Raw genomic sequence first — 20,679 nt, 5'->3', positions numbered from 1 at the left:
ACGTGCGTGGCGATCTGCAAAGTTACAACGGGAGTAATTGCACCCGAGGGTATCGAAGAAACATACCCAATTAAAAGTTTGTATTAAAATGTGTTTGTATTAAAAATCATAGGAAATTTTTCTCTATAGGTACCGTATAATTTCCGCAACGTCCTCTAGATTTTTCTGTATTGATTCAGGAGATATTATAGAATTAAATTTTATTTTTTTTAACGATAAATTCTTTAACTTATTAAAAAAATAATTTTTTTTTAATAGAATGATTTTGGTATTATATAAACTTTTTTATGAAATATACTCTTCAGAGGAAGAGAGAGAAAGAGAGACAAGGAGGAATTCGAAGAAAAAGATATAATAAATATTTAACTAAATTATTTCGTTATTCCGCTTTAGTATTCCACAATTTTCGTTCAAAGATTGTTTATTAAAATATTTTTAATGTTAAAGTAGTGTAAATAATGACAGTTTCATAAAAGAGTCAGAATAATAAAAAAAGAAATTAACTACAAATTATTTAAGAAAAGTTTTGATAATTTTCTATATATATATGTACACACACACACACACACACACACACACACACACACACACACACACACACACACACACACACACGCGCGCGTGCACATTTAACATATATCCCTATACATTAAACTATTAATGCTAGATTCATAATAGATTTATCATATAGCGAATACAGAGCAATTTAAATATTTAATATTTTTTATCTAACTTTTTTCTATCTAATATGTCATAAAATACGGATAAATTATTCTTAGATATTCTTTGATTTATATTTAATATCTTCTCTTCTTAATCGTTCGATCGAAAAAACAATGAGTGATTAGAATTGCAAATAATTTGATTACATTTATAATACTTTATTTGACAGTTTTAACATGAAATGATATTAGAAACGACAGCTTTTATCATTATGATTTATTGGTTAAATTCTGGAATCTATTCTTATATAACTTCATATTGTTCTTTGATTATGTTTCTGGTAGAAAGATTGTCGTAAACTCATTTCTAACTATATCCTTTAATTTGTTATTCATTATAGTAGACGAATATATAAGAATTTATGTTAATATATTGCAGCATGTTATTAATCATTTAACATGTCACGGAAAATTGTATATATGTACACTCTAAAAAATGTCGGTGTCATTTTAACACGGATAGTGTGGAATTTGACACCAATATGGATGTCTATATAATTCTCATCATGTTGGTGTAAAATTAACACCGTTTGTTCGGTGTGAATAATTCGCATTGTTGTAGTATGAATTTCTACACAGAAAACAAATTTTTTCACGTTAAGGTATTTAACCTTAAGCATTATTACAATCGATTATGTCAAACGCTTTTTCGACACTACATTGCGAACACACTGATTATCAAGAATACCGTTAACTTGACATGAAAATGCCGAGGATGACGAAAATTCACACACTTTCCTATTCCGCGTTTTCCGTATTCTCTCGACGTTAAAGATGTATGGGCGATTTGACGCGAACGTCAGACAAAAGACACGAACTAATGTAATCTCAAACGCTGTAGTAATTGGTTCTTTGAAGTCACGCAGTTACATTGCACGGTGCGAAAACAAACAATGCCGTATCAAAATTTGACATCGCATTTGTCGTGTGACAGATTCACCATATCTTGGTGTTAAAATTCACACCAAATTATTTAACCACATAGATGTGGTGAATTTTCACACCGCTATTTTTTAGAGTGTATATGTACTGTTGTGGCTATAAGTATAAATAAAGTATACCCCGCCCCCCCCCATTGACTATACTAAATGAAAGATAAATTAAAAACTTCTACTGAAAAATAATACTTTTATAACAATTTTCTTATTTTGTCGGTCCTTTGATTTTTATTATCATCTTTTCCAAGAAAATGCAACAGATTGAGGATGCTTTATATTTATATAGCCAAGGTTGTGGATATAGTCTGCAGATATTTATTAGAATATCTTTTAAAAACCACGAACACACATACGAAAACGCATTCTTTTTAAATTGAGTTGTGACTATGATTTTGTTCTTACAAACAGTTTGTCATCTTAAGTTTCTTTTGCAACTACTTCTTAGGAAGTACGTTGGCGATGTTGGTTTATGGAGCAGTTATGTCTTGTTATTATTGTTGCGAAGCATGTTCTCTCTGATAAAGATAGAGATGGATAGACAAATAGATAGATAGATAGATAGATAAGTAGAGAGAGAAAGAGGGAGGGGGGAATCTTGTTATTATTACACATTATCGTGTACATGCGAGTGTAAGCGCGGCTCAAGGACCATTACTGCGTTGATGATAGCTTAGTAGATCGGATCTTCCGCTCTTGTAAATTCGTAGATGGACAGTAATTCTAGTAGTGAATAGAACAGTTGGTCTCTTGGTTTGCGGGCGCATCGTACTAACCGAGGTACTAACCAGTGTCAACATGTCCGCCATTCGCGCGACGAAACGCTATTTGAATAAGTGGTATATACAGCGTTGCAACATTTGCGCACAATTAAGGCAAGCGTCGGATGTCCTAAATACATTTATCGCCCGATCGCTCACTCGTGAATTAATACGAAAAATTCTCGCGTAAAAATTCTTATGTAGTTAAATGTTATGGAAGAGTTTATTTTTGCGTTAAGATTCACAAACTCGTATCGATAGCGGATTTCCAAGCACGATCAAAGAGATATATTTCATACGATCAATATAGACGTACGTGTTTGAATTTACAACCAGATTCTGGTATAGTCCCAGCCGTGTGAGCGGAACCGAATTTGCGAATAGCGTTTGTACGGCTCTCCGTGTCTCTTGTTCGTCTCGCTTCCACAGCTCGTCCTCTCTGCTTCGATACCTCACTATGTGGCTACGCTTTGGTGTAATTGCATTGGGCGGTGCGCTCATTTGAACGTCGTGCGATGAACCATAGATCCGTAATAAGTAATTATACGCATGATGATAGACACGTATTTGCGTATTATACAGAATATACTTACAGTATATGATGGATATTATGCATATATGCGTTTCTTTCTTCAATGCGGTATGCGCAGTACGTGTATACGGAAAGAACGATTTTGCTAAAGTATCTAAAAATTTAACTAGATACAGATTTGAAAATAATTTTGTTTGGAATATCAAAATAATTAGCGTACTACATAATTATTTTAATGATACAACAAAATTATTTTCAGATTTATATCTAGCTAAATTTTTAGATACTTCAGAAAAACCGTTTTTCGATATATTATAAGAATAATTTACAAATAAGTATAATACGTGAATATCTACTCTCTAAAAGTGAATCGGTGTATTATTACAGACTTCAGTTCTATATTTATAATTGATGTAATCATCAGCGAATATTTACTGTTTTTCAAGTAACAATACATTAATTCACTTTTAGATGATCTAATTTTCTGCAGATTGAAATGCATTAACATGTAACAATAAATTTATTTATTAATGATTATTAATGTAATATTTATTAATGATTATATCAATTATAAATATAGCATTGAAGTCACTGATTCGCTTTTAGAGAGTATCATTGCGCGTTTATATGATATTTGATCAATTACTTAAGAGATGCTCGAAATGAGAGCTAGATTTTCAAATAAAAGCCCCAGAGTTAAGTTTGAAATGATTTTCTCGATGTGAAATATATTCTTTTAGTTTTTTTGTATGTACTTTTTCACTTCACTATTTGAATGCGACCATTCTCGATATTTAAGACGCACAACATAGCAGTTTCTACCTTCCCGTTAGTGACTATAAACCTTCTTTTGATTACCACTTACGTCGATAAAAAGGAGTTTTACCCTCGAGTTTCGAGTCACTTGACTAGCGATCCTCGAAAAGAGAAACCTTGTTCGTGTTCTTTTAAAGCGAGCGAACATCAAGGTATCCAAAGAGATTAATTAAAAGAATTTAATAGAAATCTCAAGTGACAAGGTTCTTTTAGGGTCTTTCGTTCGTTGGTCGATAGGTTAGTCGGTGGCAACTCAGATGCAACAAGTTTTAATATGTGTTTCAATATGACTCGACGACGTAATGAGAGGAACATTTCTGCATTGTCACCTTTATCAAGATAATTATAAATTATCAGATAGCTATCCAGCAAAATTTTTGATCTTCCAGCAAAATCGCTTTTTCCATATATTTACAGGTGTTTGCATCATCTAAGAGAAAGTAATAAAAATGATATATACTTTATATTTTTAATATATAAGTTTTGATTTATATTTATCATTAAGATATCATATTTATTATTTAATTGATTTTTTTTCTGAAACGACTAACAATTTCTATATAATAACTTATATAACACATTTTCTTTCGTGTATAATCTATAATTAAAGACAATTATGACATTAACGGAATATCCAGAAATTCAGACATCATGGAGTGTTTGTATCAGCGATAAATTTTCTGGAATGTTCTGGATGCCGATGTTACGCGAATAGAGAGCAATAGTAAACGCGACCGAATGAACCAACTTGTCCTAAATCCTCGTACATGTATATACGTCACCGTGGATCTATTCGTTCGGTTGTATTTGCAGCTTGTGTATTAAACACAGTTTTAGGCGACAAAGTCACGCCGTTTCTCTTCGTTTGCAAATTATGCCGCACTTTGCGGAGGAGGCGCACAAGCGCAGATGCTGCAGATTCACAGCTTCCACGACGTTGGCCGCGATATGTATCGCCTAGGGATGCGGGTCAACGATATCTCGGCCGGTTTGAATACTGCATTGAAGTACCACTGCTGTCATGACGCCACCAGACGCACATTGCACTGTGTGCGTCTATAGAACGGTGAGAGATTTTGCGAAATAAATAATGTTACCGAATATAAAAAATTCAGCAGGCGAATCAACGCTGGAAAAGCCGTCGTAATCAATCCCGCGTGCGTTTTGGGGATTTGTCGTGTTGAAGCTTTACCGGATACTTGTCCGGAAGTAATTTTTTTCGTTCGGAAATCGAAAACCACTGTACGTATACCCTGATATGTCGGGATATGCCAAAGGATTTGCTTTTTACAGAATTCGAGCGATTAGCATATCGATTGAAATATTTATCGCGTTGTACTCGTATATTTCATAAATATATAGGTATAGATATATCTGAAATACATTTGTGTATGTAATTTTAAGGCTTTTATTTAGCTTGTTGCTTGACACTATTTCATTATATCAAATTATATTCACTTTTAGTTATTTTTAATCATTTCTATAGAATTTAATTAAAACAATAGAATTAACTAATCTAACTCAAAAAAATATATTAAAATTGAATTAAATTAAATTTATTAATTGTTATAAGTATAAATGTTAGCATGGACGCTGTTTACTTTGAAACTAACTACAAAAATGGATTAATTTACATTTTGATACACATGATAGTTAAAAATAATAAAATGTTATTTATAACTCGAAAAATTAGGTTACCATTGCCCCTTTGACATATAACAGTTCGTAATCACGTTTAGAGATTGAGAGGAAGCGTCACTCTTTGTTAAAAATTATCTAGCGACTACAAAATTACATGCGGATGAGAGAGAGAGAGAGAGAGAGAGAGAGAGAGAGAGAGAGAGAGAACACGGATTAGAAAACACTGTTATAAAAAGGGCTAAAGGAGAATATAAGAAATACACATAAGGTCCGCTTTAATCGAATATAGGATTTCTCTCATTTAATTATATCTACAATCTACTTCTATTTTATTGTCTTTAAAAGAAATGCATTTCATTTATGCAGCGGAAAGAATAGAAATAAGTAGATCACAGGACGGTTATTTTTAGGTCAGTTTACAAAATAATTGCTTTCTCTTTAGACGTTGGCCAACTATTTGAGGTAATCTTATATGAAAAGTTTAGATACTGTGTCATAATGAGCTCTCATATTTCCTACATGAAATACATCTCCCATGTGGGCACTTCCTAAAGAAATTTTAAATCCAGGGCTAGCTTTTAATTTGCTTTAGGATACGCCGCAAGTTTTTCAAGCTTAATGTCAAGAATGCGATGTAATTCACCGGTTTCGTGATGACTTTCTCGTGGGTATACACAGGACGTAATCCTAAAACACTCTATTTTACTCGCCAAGTTTTCAGGGAGCGCAGAAAAATCTTCCCAGTAGGAATCGCGTGGCGGAAAAAAGCGTCAGCAAAACCCGATGATTTTGCCGAAACTTTGGAAACACGTAGAGTGGCATCGAGTTTTTGTACCGTAATTCGATTTTTCGGAGTTAGTTAAAAGCGCTCTTTAAAGTTCCGCTTGCCGCAACGCTACATGGGAAGCTATCAGAGATGGAAGAGGAACTTGGCGGGCTCCGAAAGTTTTATGAGTTCTAATGCAGAATAAAGGGATAGTTACAAAAGTTAACTGCGGAACAACCGTTTATTTTAACGCTCAATCTTTACATCCTGTCTTCGCGATCTCGTTGAACAAGACCGCGCTTTAACAGTGGCTTGCATTGTGAATACAGTTTTCTATATAGTATTATACTAAATCACTAACATCTAATGAATTCATGGTAAAAAATGAAATTGGTAGTCACATTTATTGTAAGATAATATGCAGTATGCAATAAGAATATCTGCGATAATTTAAATAAATAAAAAATAATATTCTTGATTGTAAACAGAAACATTGAAAAATGCTTATGTTGCATACTTGATGACACATGACATTTTATATCATTCCTATACTTTGAAAGTGACACTTTGAAAGTAACTAATTGTAAGTACATACAAGAAACGTCAATTATGGCTAAAATTAGATGTTGGAATAGTACATCAATATACTCTCTAAAAGTAAATCAATATATTATTATTGAAAAATTCACTGATGATCACATCAGTTAAGTGTAGCATGAAGTTACTGATTCATTTTTAGAGAGTATATTTAAATGATTTTTGTGTCAGATATCAAAGCACACATTATAAGTTTTTTTTTTAAAGAGAATCGTTTTTAATTTAATAGAAAGTTATTGGCTAAAACGATTTTGATGTTCTACAAAATTATAATAAATCTAGAAATAATTCATCAAAAGTGACAACTTAAAAAATATTACCAGTTTATATTTACCTTAATCAATTAAGATGATTAAATTCAAAACGAAACAATTTCTTTTTCAAACTACGCTATCACTAAAACTGTCTTAACTTTAAATGTTCTCCGTAAAAAATTCTCATTTTTACAAAAAAACAACTCAAAATGTCTCACTCTAGTAGAATATACAATATTATGGTTTCTTTGGAAACCTTAAGAACGACACAAATGCTATTTAGTGAACGGACTGTGAAGTTAAGTTGGTTTACTCTTGATGATTGCTAGAGTAATATTTACCTAACTCATTCATGATAATAAGTTGAAAATTACATTTTTGAGTTATATCACTTTTGAAGTAAGGAAATGACATTTGTATATGATTTTTATCGCACACTAAATGTGGCAGAATGGCTTCAGCAAACAAATAAAAAGATAGACTTCTATATATTACGAAGTTATTGACCCGTTTCTAACAACATACAAAGAATAAAGCATCGCAGATCGAGATCGCCATTTCTTGACGCGTAGTCGCCGTTGTGTCTAATTCGGTTATGAGATAGCGAGGGATCGAATTAAAAATGCGATAAAAGATAGATGGACGCCAGCGGGAAGGAAATAAATCGAAGTTAGCAGCGGGTCGATTCTTCACTCGGTTGCGGAGGGTACTTGCGAGGACGTGATCTCCGCTCTCTCTATACCTCTTTCACTCCATCTCTTTCTCTCTCTCTCTCTCTCTCTCTCTCTCTCTTTCTCCCCCCGCCCATTCTCTCCATCTCTCTTTAGCTCGGTAAACGGACTCGCTTGAAATTCAATGGACGTTGGCAGGCCGCATAGCCATCCGTTCCTGTCGAAATACCTTTCAGAACGCCTCGGCTTCGCGCGCATCGTTTCGCCGCCGACAAGCCGCGTCTGATATCCAACATTTCTCGCCCGCGCGGTTTAGTATTTCCGACCGAAGCGATGTGGGAATGTTACATCGTCGTCTTCGTGATCTAGCAATGCTGTTTTCACCGGGGACGTACCGCGGCGTGGATAAAATCATCTCAAGCTCAAATAACATCGTTACCGAATCATCTGTGGAATTAACCGGCATGTTGCCGTTGAGAGATAAGTCAATTTCGCAGTCTTCGACAGATCTCAAGATTCGAGATGTTATTTTGCCTCTCAAAAGCTGCGAAATAAACCTTAAATTATATTCTACCTATAGAAACCTATATAATTCTACCTATAAACAGTTATGATATTGCGAGTTTAAATATATAGGTGCACGGAAAGAATAATTTTACTAAAGTATTTAAAAATTTAGTTTATAGATATAGATCTGAAAATAATTATATAGGATGCTCAAATATGACAATAATGCTGCAAGAAGTTTCGACATTTTATAGCTACCATTTTGAACATCCTTATCTAATTATGTTTTGACGATCCAATAAATTTATTTTCAGATCTGTATCTAACTAAATTAAATATTTCAACAAAAGATATCCGTTCTTTTCGTGTACACTGAAAGAGCAATTTTGCTGAAGAATCTAAAAATTTAGCTGGCTACAAATCTGGAAAATAATTTTGTTGGACCATCGAAACAATTAGGTAAGACAACAAAATTGGTTGCTAGAATATCAAAACATTTTGCAGCATTACTTATCATGCTTAAGATTCCTGCAAAATTATTTTGATCTAGCCAATTATTTTCGGATCTGTACCTAACTAAATTTTTAAATTCCTCAACAAAATTGCTTTTTCAGTGTATAGCTGCAGAAATACGTATATCTATTCTGATTTTCTTTTATACAAAAATATTTAGAAATGTTAAGGTATTTATAAAATCAATGAAGTTAATTGTTTTGTAAAACAATTAATTATACTTGGATATACATGGATATTAATCGATTTAAGGAAATGTCAACGTGTAATCTCTTATGGTTCTTGCAATTACGATTAGCGATGACTTGGTGCGCGCAATATAAACTTGCCGACAGTAAGTTATATAAGATTCGACGGTGAATGTTCCTAGGGAAGAGGAAATATATTTTATGGAAAGTTCCATTTCGTTTCTCTAAGGAGATTTGGATTACGAAAGGACGATTCCGCGGTATATCAGAATTCCTTCTACCGTCGGCCATTTAGTACCTCGTAAATGTGCCTTACTTTGGCTTCGAGTGAGATTTTCCAAGCCATCGCGAACCCGAGGGTATCCATATTGAGAGCGTTTATTGTTAAGTCAGAGTTTATTTTGATATTATCGACGGCTTCTCAACAAGAATCTCTAAGAGTTATTTTAAATTCCTAAAAGTTATAATTACTTAAGTCGCTATTAAGTTCATGGCTTAGCATATACGCGTTACGCAGTTTGTGAAATGTATAAACATTTAACTGTAACATTGGTGAAGCTTAAAGTATATTACAAATAAACGAAGAGAACCTTATTCGAGCAAAGGGGATTTTGATGCCTAATAATATTCGCATAAACTGGAAATTGCAAAGCAATATAAGAAGACAACAGCCAAGAATGAACGAAATTAAAGATGATAAATTTAAGTAGCAATAAAAAATTTGTTTTCTAATAATTTAGACAATGACGTTTCGACTATACTTAGCAGTCTTCATTAGATAATAAAAAATAATAAAAATAAAGATATTATATTAGAAATTGTGAAATTTACGTAAAAACATTATTCGCCACCAAGGTCTGCTTTGATTGAATACGGCTTTCTTCGTTTATTTGTTCACGGAAAAAGCAATTTTGCTGAAGAATCTAAAAATTTAGCTAGATACAGATCTGAAAATAATTTTAGACCATCAAAATAATTTTGTAGGAATCTTAAACATGATAAGCAATGCTATAAAATATTTTGATATTCTAGCAATTAATTTTCTCGTCATATTTAATTATTTTGATGATCTAGCAAAATTATTTTCCGATTTGTATTTAGCTAAATTTTTTAATTTTTAAGCAAAATTGCTCTCTTTCACCAAAAAAAATATTCTACCGATAAGCGGGGAATTCCTCTTAGCATTTCCTCTAAGCAAAAAAATCTTACATTAATCTTACATTAATCAGATTTAATTTATAACATATCTATATTCATCTATAAAAATGAGGACATATGAACTACGATCAAAAATAAATTTCTCTATAGAAAATTCTATTATAATAACTCGAATAGCCTTTTGAAATAAAAGGATACACAAAATACTAGCGGCACGCTTACTTGTTAGAAGAGGTTTGTCATTTATGTTCTACAGTACGCGTACACGTCAGTACATACAAAACCTTCTTCTAGTATTGAGAGAATCGCAATCCTAAATCCAGTACTTTAAGGTTATACGAAATTCTTTTATTTTGTAGAGTATCCTCTTGAGGTCATATATAAATGGAAAATTCTCTGACATTAACACGGAACCGCTAAATGGCAGAATATTTTTTTTGGGTGTTGAGTTATTTACATATTAATCAATTTTTCTCTTATCATAATTGTATTATGTCAAATTACGAGAAAAATGGACCAAACGATTTTTTGAGAAAGAAGGTGATAAAAAGTATATATTCTTTCAATATCGTTTTTGTTTACTCTTACGTCGTTGATATTATTGTTTCGCGGTCCGCATGTTGAGTTTGTGTTTGAGAAAGATAGCGTTCTACGAGTAATTCTACGCGGTAATTTATCAAGTTTGTGTTTAAACGTGACGATATTCCGTGCCGTATTTAAGGTAGACAAATTTCTCGGGACATTTTGACGATGAAAACAAAAAGAAGAAAAAAGAAGCGCTTCTCGCTACGTACCGCAAGATTTAGTTGTTCTCTGGCATGAGAGACCTCCGTAATGTTTGCAAGAACGTGAATATATCGTCTACCTGACTGCATGGGATTCCTAAAGAGATTTGGATTACCTATTCCTTCTCAGTGCCTTGACTGATATCACCAAGATTTTCGTGACCATTTCTATGTCGGAAACGATTTGTCCTCTGAACGTTTTGGTCAGATTCAGGCAGTATTACGTTACGAACACATATCGGTGCTCATCGCGGCATTTATTACTTGTTTGTTAGCGTGGAAAGAAACTGTTGTTGGAAAGAGCTGCTCATTATAAAACTGTGCAGCTTATGTTTGTTCTCAGTGCTTCTAACTTTTCAACTTTTGACATTAAGTAACGGAATCCCGGATTATCTTGAAACTTAAGAGAAAAGATTCGTGAGTTACTTGAGCTGGGATAAAGTATTAAGAATCCTTCAAATTATGATAATTATTTTATAATTACGCTCTTAATCAATAGGAAGTTTAAAATATTTTATTATAGTATCGTTTAAATATAAAAAAAATGTTGTTGCAGTAAAATCGGCATTTTGAGATGTACATATAGATTGCGTATCATCTTTTAAAGCAGTTTAGATTATCCGTTGCCGTCCCTCGAAGAAATTTGCAAGGCCAATTTCTTGAGCTACTTGCACGTCCGAGCTCAAGTGGACTTCTCGAAAATAGCCAGTCACCGTGTGGTCGCACACATGTTTACCGTCAATCTCACTGAAATCCTCGATTCGTGTTCGCTTGTATCCTCTGAGCACTTTAGCCTGTAATCGCACTTTGTCTTGTAGTGCCGTTAGAAATGTACCAGCAAGGATATATATTACTTTTCGCATTCAGAACCAGATCCATACTCAGAGAAAAACGTAGTGATAACAACCATAAAAGTGGCGACTATGCAAGTTTTATGGTATATAGAATTTATATATGGTAATTGAATAAACTATTTTATAGTTGTTGCAACTATAAAACTGTTTATTCAGCTACATTAATTGTTATTAAAACTTGTATAGTTGCAACCTTCATAGTTATCACTTTTTCTATTGTATGTACAATATATCAAGATGAAATAGAATTCTATTGTTCTTTTCGCCAAAATAAATATGTCCTTCCTTTTCCTTTACATTTATTATTTCACTTTTTTATAGTTATACTTTTATATTTTAATTAAAAAAATAGATGGCATTCACTAGAGATTACGTGGCTGTCGAAATTATTTACAATCAGTATTTCACCATTTTGTTATCTTTAAAAGAGATGTATTGCTATTTTCGCAACAAAAACAGCAAAAATGAGCAGAAGATAGAACAGTTGTTTTTTTTTTAGGTCAGTCCACAAAATAATTTTGTCATCTATATAGTTGACACTTTTATGTTTTGTTTTGAGTGTACTTCCTTTTTTTACCGATAATCATACATAAAAATAGGTACATTATATCCACGCCTAGCATTTTTCGCGCGCTCTTTCTATTCCCGAAGATAAATATCCAACATTTCGTGGGTCCACATTGATTGAGAAAATATCTGAAACTAGAGTATACCACAGGAAATTTGATCGGGGTGACAAGAGTGAAAAGTGTATAAAATATATCAGTGTCAGTCCAGAGCGAAAATAAATTTTATCGATTTTTTTTGTTTGTCATTCTGGGGTTTGACAATTAAAAACAAGATTAAAAATGCTTTCTTCACAATGATACAAACAACGGTCTTTTTGCACTTGTGAAAGTTGTCTGTAAATAAATTACGTTTAACGATATTCTTTTTTTTTATTTTTCTCACGGTGAAAATTTAATTAACATACAAGCGACGCTATAAATGTCTTGGGAATTAAGATAGCATGAAACGTACATTTATGTGAAACGGTTTTTCCTCATGTCTTAAATCGTCGTGCACATCCAGGAAATTTCATTTAAACTAACGAGTTCAAGTTGCAGATATTTCGTCTTCTTTTTTTTTTCATTAGACGTTTCTTTCATGATAAAATAATTGATTCATTCGTTATAAAATTCGCACCTCGTATGATTATCGTTGATTAACGATACGCCAATGCGGGACGCGTTTTCAATTTTAATTACCGCGAGTGCGATGTTGAATAATTCACTGATTCGTAGACCGGAACTTTGATAATTGCGAGAAGTAGCCGCGAACAAGTAGGAATTTTTAATTAGCAAATGATTGATATGACTTTTTAATTCATACGGCAACGTATGGTTGCATGGAATAACTACGATCGCTAACCAAGTTGGCGTTGTATCGAATTTCTCGAATTTCGACACGTTTCATTCATAAATAAAATATTTCAATATTAACGAGTCTTAACAGCTTTACGTTCCTATTGGTGGATGCAAACAATAGATATACAGGGTGTTTCCAAATTAAATCGCAAAACTTCGGGAGCGTGTAGAGGAGTAAAAAACTAAGAAAAAAAGTCCTATAGACATATGCTCGTTTTTGCTCCGTTTCAGAGAAATCGAAAAAAAATGTTTACATTTCTTACCATATCTAGCACCGACATATTTGATTACATTTTCCACTTTCTGTTATGAATTTGTCAGTCGCTCTTTGAAAGCCTTTAACAGTAGATGAATTTTGTCTTTTGCAATATGCCGCGTACGTATTCTAATAGTGAATATGCTGATATGGTTTTTGTATACGGTTTCTGCAACGGTAATGCTTTAAAGGCGGTGCGAGAATATGCACGACGATTTCCAAACAGAAGAGTGCCAAACCGAAGAGTGTTTATGTTGACATTTAATAGATTGCGAGAGACTGGATCATTTTCAATTCGACAAGAAAACAACCGATTTCAAGTCAGATGCAATGCTTGTATTGCTGCAAGAGGTGCACATTTCGAACAAAATCTTCATTAAAAAGTTTATAAATAAAATAATTAAAATAATAAATTAAATATATTTTTTTCTTTTTTCGTGATTTCCTGCGAAACAAAGCAAAAAGGAGCATATGTCTATAGGACTTTTTTTCTTAGTTTTTTACTCCTCTACACGCTCCCGAAGTTTTGCCATTTAATTTGGAAACACCCTGTATATAAGACTTTTTCGGCATGGCGTAACTATGATACTGACGTAGTTTACATGGTGTAATATTAATACATATGCATGCAAACCCGTGAAAATCAACGAAGCAATGGGAGCGAAACAGATTCGAGGATGCAAATACGTATCTGTGTATTTGTGCAAATCAATGTATAATTTTATTCATGACGTAACCGCCGCGGCTTAAATATGTAAATTATAAGACCTACTTAAAAGTTTTCTGTCACGACGTGTTATTACGTCGATAAACGGATTAAACAACCGTCGTTCCTAATGCGCGCGGAATATTCGCGCGGCTCGGACGATTCTTGTTTCCGCGTACCGTTTTCTCTTTTTTCAATAAACAATGACGAACCTGCAGCACTTCCTCGTTACTCTTTGATGCAGATGGGGATAATTTATTCCCGGCGCAGCACGGTCGATAATGGCGACGTTAATTTCGTTTATTTACGGCATTGTGCTGCTCAAGCGCAAGGCCCAGTGATTTAGGAACCTCGAGCGATTCGTGATTCACATCGAACATTATTAATATGCATGAGAAGATGAGCGTAAAGCGCCTGGCGCGTGGTAAGGACGTAGAGCATTCCTCTGCATGCACGTGCGCGAGTACTCGTATAGGTATGTTGGACGATAATACACGCGTGCAGAGCGGCAATGTCGAAAATTGCATCTCCAGATAAGTGCATCCAATCAAGCGGGATGTGAGCATGTTAACTTAATTATGGAAAGAGGTCGAAGGAGAATCGAAAAGTGGGGATGAATTTCAAGAAATATCTTGTGGTATGCGGTATTATTTCATCCGCTTGTACGATTAATCTTTCACGGCACACGATATCGCAAAAAAACATATAAATTAGGACTTGGCTGTATTCGTAAGAACTTCGAGTCGATCTTTTCGCGAAAATTGGATGGCTTTTATGCAGAGCGCTCCGTAATAGGCGTAGTTGGTGAAGCGAACTGTAGTATTCCTTGGGGAGGAATGAAGCAACTTTCGTACTAGTAGAATGTAATTAAACGCACATCTTTTTTCGCAATTTTCGAAGTTTTAGCGTTAAATGTCAACGTATCTTAAATTAAGATTTTGATAGTCTTAAAATTAACCACGGAGTCAGATTATATTATCTGTTTGTATTCCAGAAATTTAATTCTTAAAAATGTTCTGTTGTAATAATTCTCGTAATTTTTGAAAAATTATTATTGCTACAATTTATAAGAAACAATTATTTTATATTTTCTAGTGATAAGAAATAGGATTCTACATATTCAATACACCAATTACTTAAATTTTTGCACCAAAGCCATTTCAACGGGAACTTTGACTGCAAATTCTTACGAAGCAGAGTTTAAGCGTTTTATATAAAAGAAATCAAGTTTCTCTCTCTCAGAATTAAGAAACGAGCTTTTAAGGCTTTTTCATTTAAAGAGAAGTATTGTAATGTATTTTATGCTGAAGAATAAATTACACGTTAATTAGTATGTTATTTCAGTCAATATAGTAAATAATATCTAAATATATTATACATTGGATATTACATACTATAGATATATACTAAATTTATTATATATTATAATATATTATAATATATAATAATATAATATATTATATTATTAATATGTTGACTAACACATTAATTTTCTTGTAATGTACACTTATGGAAAATGAAATATTATTACGTATTTTTCTTTAAATAAAAGAGCCAAACTGTGTATTATATGTGTGTGTGTGTGTGTGATAAATTGAATAAATATATATTCACATTTAAAATGCATAACCATGGAAACCCGATTCGAATATTTTAAAAAGGTGAACTCACAGCACTTGGTTTTTTTTTTAGTTTAAATTTTTCTAAATAATGAATTATTTAAAATACATCAAATTTAAAATAATTAAGAATGGCACTTGATTTATTTTATATAAAAGTTGTAGTCTGTTAAAAAAATTCATCTATTATCCCATCTTAAATAACGGTACGTTGATATATATTATTTATATATTTACTATATTTTTATCTATTTACTAATTGTAACTTATATTTTAGTATTAAAATCCGCATAACTCATATTTCTGATTTTATCATTTCGTAAAAACATTTTAATATTACAATTCTTGGTCGTATTTTTATCAAATATAGAACGTAGATTTAAATAAGAGATCTTATAAAATTACGTAGATTCGTTAAGTCATATTTTTGAGACATCAATTGATTGATATATTTATATGAAGATTGTTTATATAAAGAAACAAGTCGAACTAATGCTGTTAACAAACATCTAACGTTCGATGTCGTGTCTTATCAGAATTCGATTAAGTTTACTCACGTGTTGCATCGCGGCATACCCGGTGATTTGCTGGAGTTTGCTGCTGACCATCTTCGTCCCCGTGCCGTTTGTCTTCTCGCTCTTCCCGCTCCAGATGCCGATTACGCCCGTTATAATAAGTGCCACTAGGGTGATGATACCAATCAGCAAAGACAGTGTCACGATTTTGCTACGGGGCGATATTACCATCGCCATCTTTCCTACGAATTAGTGTTCGTCGCGATCACTCGTTCGAATGTTCGATAATATAGAAATTTACACTCAACAAACAACGCTATCCATCCGACGCGGGATGGACCGAAAACATGCGTATATATGTATCTATGTATATATATCTCTATGTATATGAATAGCTCTTCTTTTTCTTTCTTTATGACAAGAGGGACGCGGGGAATTCAAGGGGATAAATAATATAATTTCTCTTCGTCTCGCGGCGCCGGTCTTGCGCGATCATTATAACTTTATCACTTCCTCGCATTCGAATATCGACGACGACGGCGATGGTGACGACGTGTCGGACGAATTCTCGTGTGTCATTCTTGAAGTCGCTTGGGACGCGCTCACCTCTTCGAAGCAATTTAATTGAGAGACCGCTCGATGCGATACACTGGGACGACGTCTTCCGGTATCACTTCCTTGTTGCACTTACGAACGATTCGATGGATTCGTCGATGATTGCACAAGATTCTCGAAATCGTCGTCCCGGAGCGATTTATGGTAGTGAGGAGAAAAACCTACATATGACGTCTTGTGAAAATCTCACGTTCTCGAGTTGGCACGTTAGAGCGAATTTTCCGGCGCTTTCAACGCCTCGAAAGATTTTAAGAAAGCGTCCTCGTCGTTTCGAGAACCCTCAAGCGGGCTTCTCTGGCGTCGAATTCTTTCAGTTCGTCCGATAGATGCACGCGCATGGATCAACAAGTTCAACGAGCGCGGGCGCTAGCGAGCGCTTGTACCAGCTCAACAACAACGACCCGCGATAAATTCGTCTGAATAATCAACAATAAAGTTCTCCCGGAGACGTTTTAGTCCTCGAGGTATATATACCGACGACGATATTTCTCTGCAGGGATGCATATAATGAGAGTGCAATGCGGAGCAGGGTCGAGACGCAACTTCTTGTTTCTCGAGTTTCTTAGATTTTCTTTCAATCCACTCTCCATCTTCGTTTTCCCTCTCCCTTCTTCCCTCTTTCTCTCCTTCGTTTCTCTTTCTCGATTCTAGTTTCTCGCTCTACCTCTCAACCCTTGTATTCTCTTCGCGCTTCAAAAACGAACTTTGAAGGCCCTTAAATGTAGAGGAAACTTACCGCGGTTTACATCGTAGGAATAATGATTCTACGCTTCTGCGTTACAACGATCGCTTGGCGACATTGCATATTAAATATGTTGACTTTGGTCGTTACCAACGCTATTATCTTGGGTCAGGTGAAATTTGTGATAAACATGCCAGATAATATTAAAGCTGATTATTATTCAAACTTTCTCTTACGCGGTGATAAGTAAAGAAATATAATAATATATAATTTTGTTCTCTAATAACATCTCTTGATTTAACACTGAAAATATTCTCTATATTTTCTGACAGAAGATTCTCTCAAATGAAATTATTTAAAGACGAGAAATTATTTAAACATGAAATTTATTAGAGACACGCAGAGAGGAAGACGGTACCGATTAAGAAAGGTGCTTTAGGAGGTGTCTCATTTTCGCCGTCGATCGAATTGACATCCACATAAATTAGCACAGCGCTGCCGAGTAGAGAGTGTCGAGATCTTAAACACGAAAATCAATTTCACGAGTTGCACGCGGCACGCGGCACAGTTATTTCCATTCCATCTACTCTATCCTCTTCGGTAATGCTATTTTCATTTTACACAGAACGTAATGTCGTCTACGTTGTCGCTTCGTGCTGTCCTAACAAATGACAGATGCAAATACAGTGTATACTCTTCCTCCATCGAGGAGCGCTGATAAGAATAAAGTAGTGAAGTCGTCGACTTGAGCCTATCAATCTTTGCGATCGCTGTATAAACATTTGCTTTTTATTGTTATGCAAATTGCGTTCGAAATTGAATGTAGTAATATAAATATATTTTTTTTAATGAATACACATAGATAAAGAATTTTTTAATCGTAATTCTATAATGGATGGAGGGAGAAAGAAAGAAAGAAAGAAAATAGAAAATTGTTTAATGAGAAAAGCTAATGGTATTTAAGAGGATAATAATATAATTGCTGATCATTGATAATTATTACTTTTTTTAAATATAAGACATATACCATTAATTAGCGAAATAAATTATACACATTTGTAGATGTATCTCGAGTTAATTAATTTTTTAAAGCAAATAATGTAATGATTCGTTTAAAATTTTCTGGCTTCAATATAATTACTAGTATTTGAAATAATGAAGTTAATAATGAACAAAGGTTTTTTTTTCTCGGGACGTTATATCCTGATATACAATAAGTTGCTTAATTACTAAGTAATTTATTATTTTAATTAATAATACTTTTTCTCGCACGGAAAAATGATGAATTTTCTATTACCGTAGAAGTATTTTGAAAAATGATGCTATTTCCCTTGTAAGAGAATCTTTTCGAGAGAAATGCAACATAATAAAGTGCAGTCTTCGTGGAATACCGTCGGTACATAATTTTGCGCGGGCAAGAGAAAACCGCGAATTATTTAATATGCCTGTCTGAATAACGTGGTTCTTTACATTTTCTTGCTAGCTTAGAAAAGTTTAATCATAATATCATAATCATAGTATTCGGTAATCTGGCGTTTAAAGTGCAGAAACGTGTTGATTTGTCGAATATAATTTTATATTCGTTGAAGATAATTATAGCAGTGGGATATGAATGAGGTCGAATCGCACTGACGTATACACATATATGTATATCAACGTGAAAAAATAATTACAATGAATAAGAGACGAGCGTATTAATGCCGTATAATACCGCAGGAAATGAGTTAGAAATTCAATAGGATTGCGCATATTCGCCGATTTTACACTATTTTCGTAAAATTGTTAACAACCGTCACGGTTTTTAAAGTTCTTTCTGTGCTGAATTTTTTTTCAAGAAATCTGCGTCTAAAGAGCTTTTTATAATACCCAGCAGAAGAATTACATGCAAATGTGAGAGCATTATATTATGCTTTTGAAGATTTAATGTGAGATGAAATTGAAATATTTCTTTTATAAGAATCGATGTAATATACACGTCTCTAGGATGTTTAAAAATTACTACAAGGAAATATTCGATGTTCTCTTTCACAAGAACAGATCGCAGAATAATTCTGGAATAAAGCTTGAAAGATGGAATATCTAATCAGTTCGAAGAAGAAGTATGTAAACGAGCGAGCTTCATTTAAAATATGACGCTTACAATCTACGCGATCCGCACGGAACGTCCTTTTCACTGATGTAGACTTTGTCGGTTTCTATTCCTGTTGTTTTCTTCCGTTCCACAAACGTAATTCAAGAAATTTTTTTGTGCTTACTCTTTTACAATTTACTTCAGTAAAAGAATTCGTATCCTTCTTCTATCAAGAAAAATTTCAAAAGCTAAAACGATCTTTTAATTTTATATAATTTCGCCGGTTCCAATGCATCTGCAATAAACACTCCAAGTTTGTACTCGACCTCATCAATTATCGTACTGAAGAGAATTCAAACTCAAAGTCGAAACGTGCACTTCATTTAGTAAGTATTGGCTTATGAATTTATAATTTACCTACCGACAACCATAAAAGCTCACATAAGCATTTTACTTGTACTAAATTTATTCTTAGAATCGTAAATGCTATTTATTTAATTTATTTTAATTAAATACTCCAAAAATATTCTCTCTTCCTCGTCGATTTATTCTCGTAAAAATATTTGTTATTTGTATTTTGTCGCAACTAACCTTAAATTATTTTTATATCATCTATATAAAAAAAAGAACTAGAAAATTGAACTTTAAGTATATTCTTATTGTTGTTTCGGTTGTTTTCACTCTAGTTTTTTCTTAGCGCTTTTTACATTGACGGGCTTAAGTCGAAGTACTCGCTGTTTAGAAATAAGTGAAATAAAGAGGAACGACTTATCAAGATTGTGAGATTTCCAACTAGATAGTCTTTTCGATTGGAAAAGTTCGAAAGGGATTGTGTAAAAGGGCAGGTCACTGTGTCAAGTACTAAGAAAAATTACTTAGTTTTGCCGTGCTCTTTCCTTCGTGGCCTTCAACTTTCCGCCACAAATAGTTTTGATACACCCATTTTGTTTGACGTTTCTCTTCTCCTTTTACGACCGCCTCTTATCACTTCATTGCACCATTTCTACTCGGAAAGGAAACCTTGCCTTCCGGGAAGCTCGGAAACTCAATTTTCTATCTCGTTTACGATACTTGAAATATTTTTCAAAGACATGATAAGTATTTTCAAA

General features: G+C 33.5%; 1 protein-coding gene across 1 annotated transcript in view; it reads right to left on the bottom strand.

The window, feature by feature from the left end:
• Mp (collagen XV/XVIII-type protein multiplexin) overlaps positions 1–16,439 on the bottom strand; it is a 121,328-nt gene extending 104,889 nt beyond the window's left edge. Inside the window, exon 1 of the mRNA XM_018451001.1 lies at positions 16,245–16,439. Coding sequence (XP_018306503.1) covers positions 16,245–16,439 — 195 coding nt within the window. The remainder of the gene's footprint in view (positions 1–16,244) is intronic.
• Positions 16,440–20,679: the final 4,240 nt, after the last annotated feature.

Source organism: Mycetomoellerius zeteki, unplaced genomic scaffold (genome assembly GCF_001594055.1).
Source record: "Mycetomoellerius zeteki isolate Tzet28-1 unplaced genomic scaffold, Tzet1.0 scaffold31, whole genome shotgun sequence".
Taxonomy (NCBI): Eukaryota; Metazoa; Arthropoda; class Insecta; order Hymenoptera; family Formicidae; genus Mycetomoellerius; species Mycetomoellerius zeteki.
Note: the sequence above shows the minus strand (reverse complement) of the source record. Positions and strands in the feature narration are given on the sequence as shown.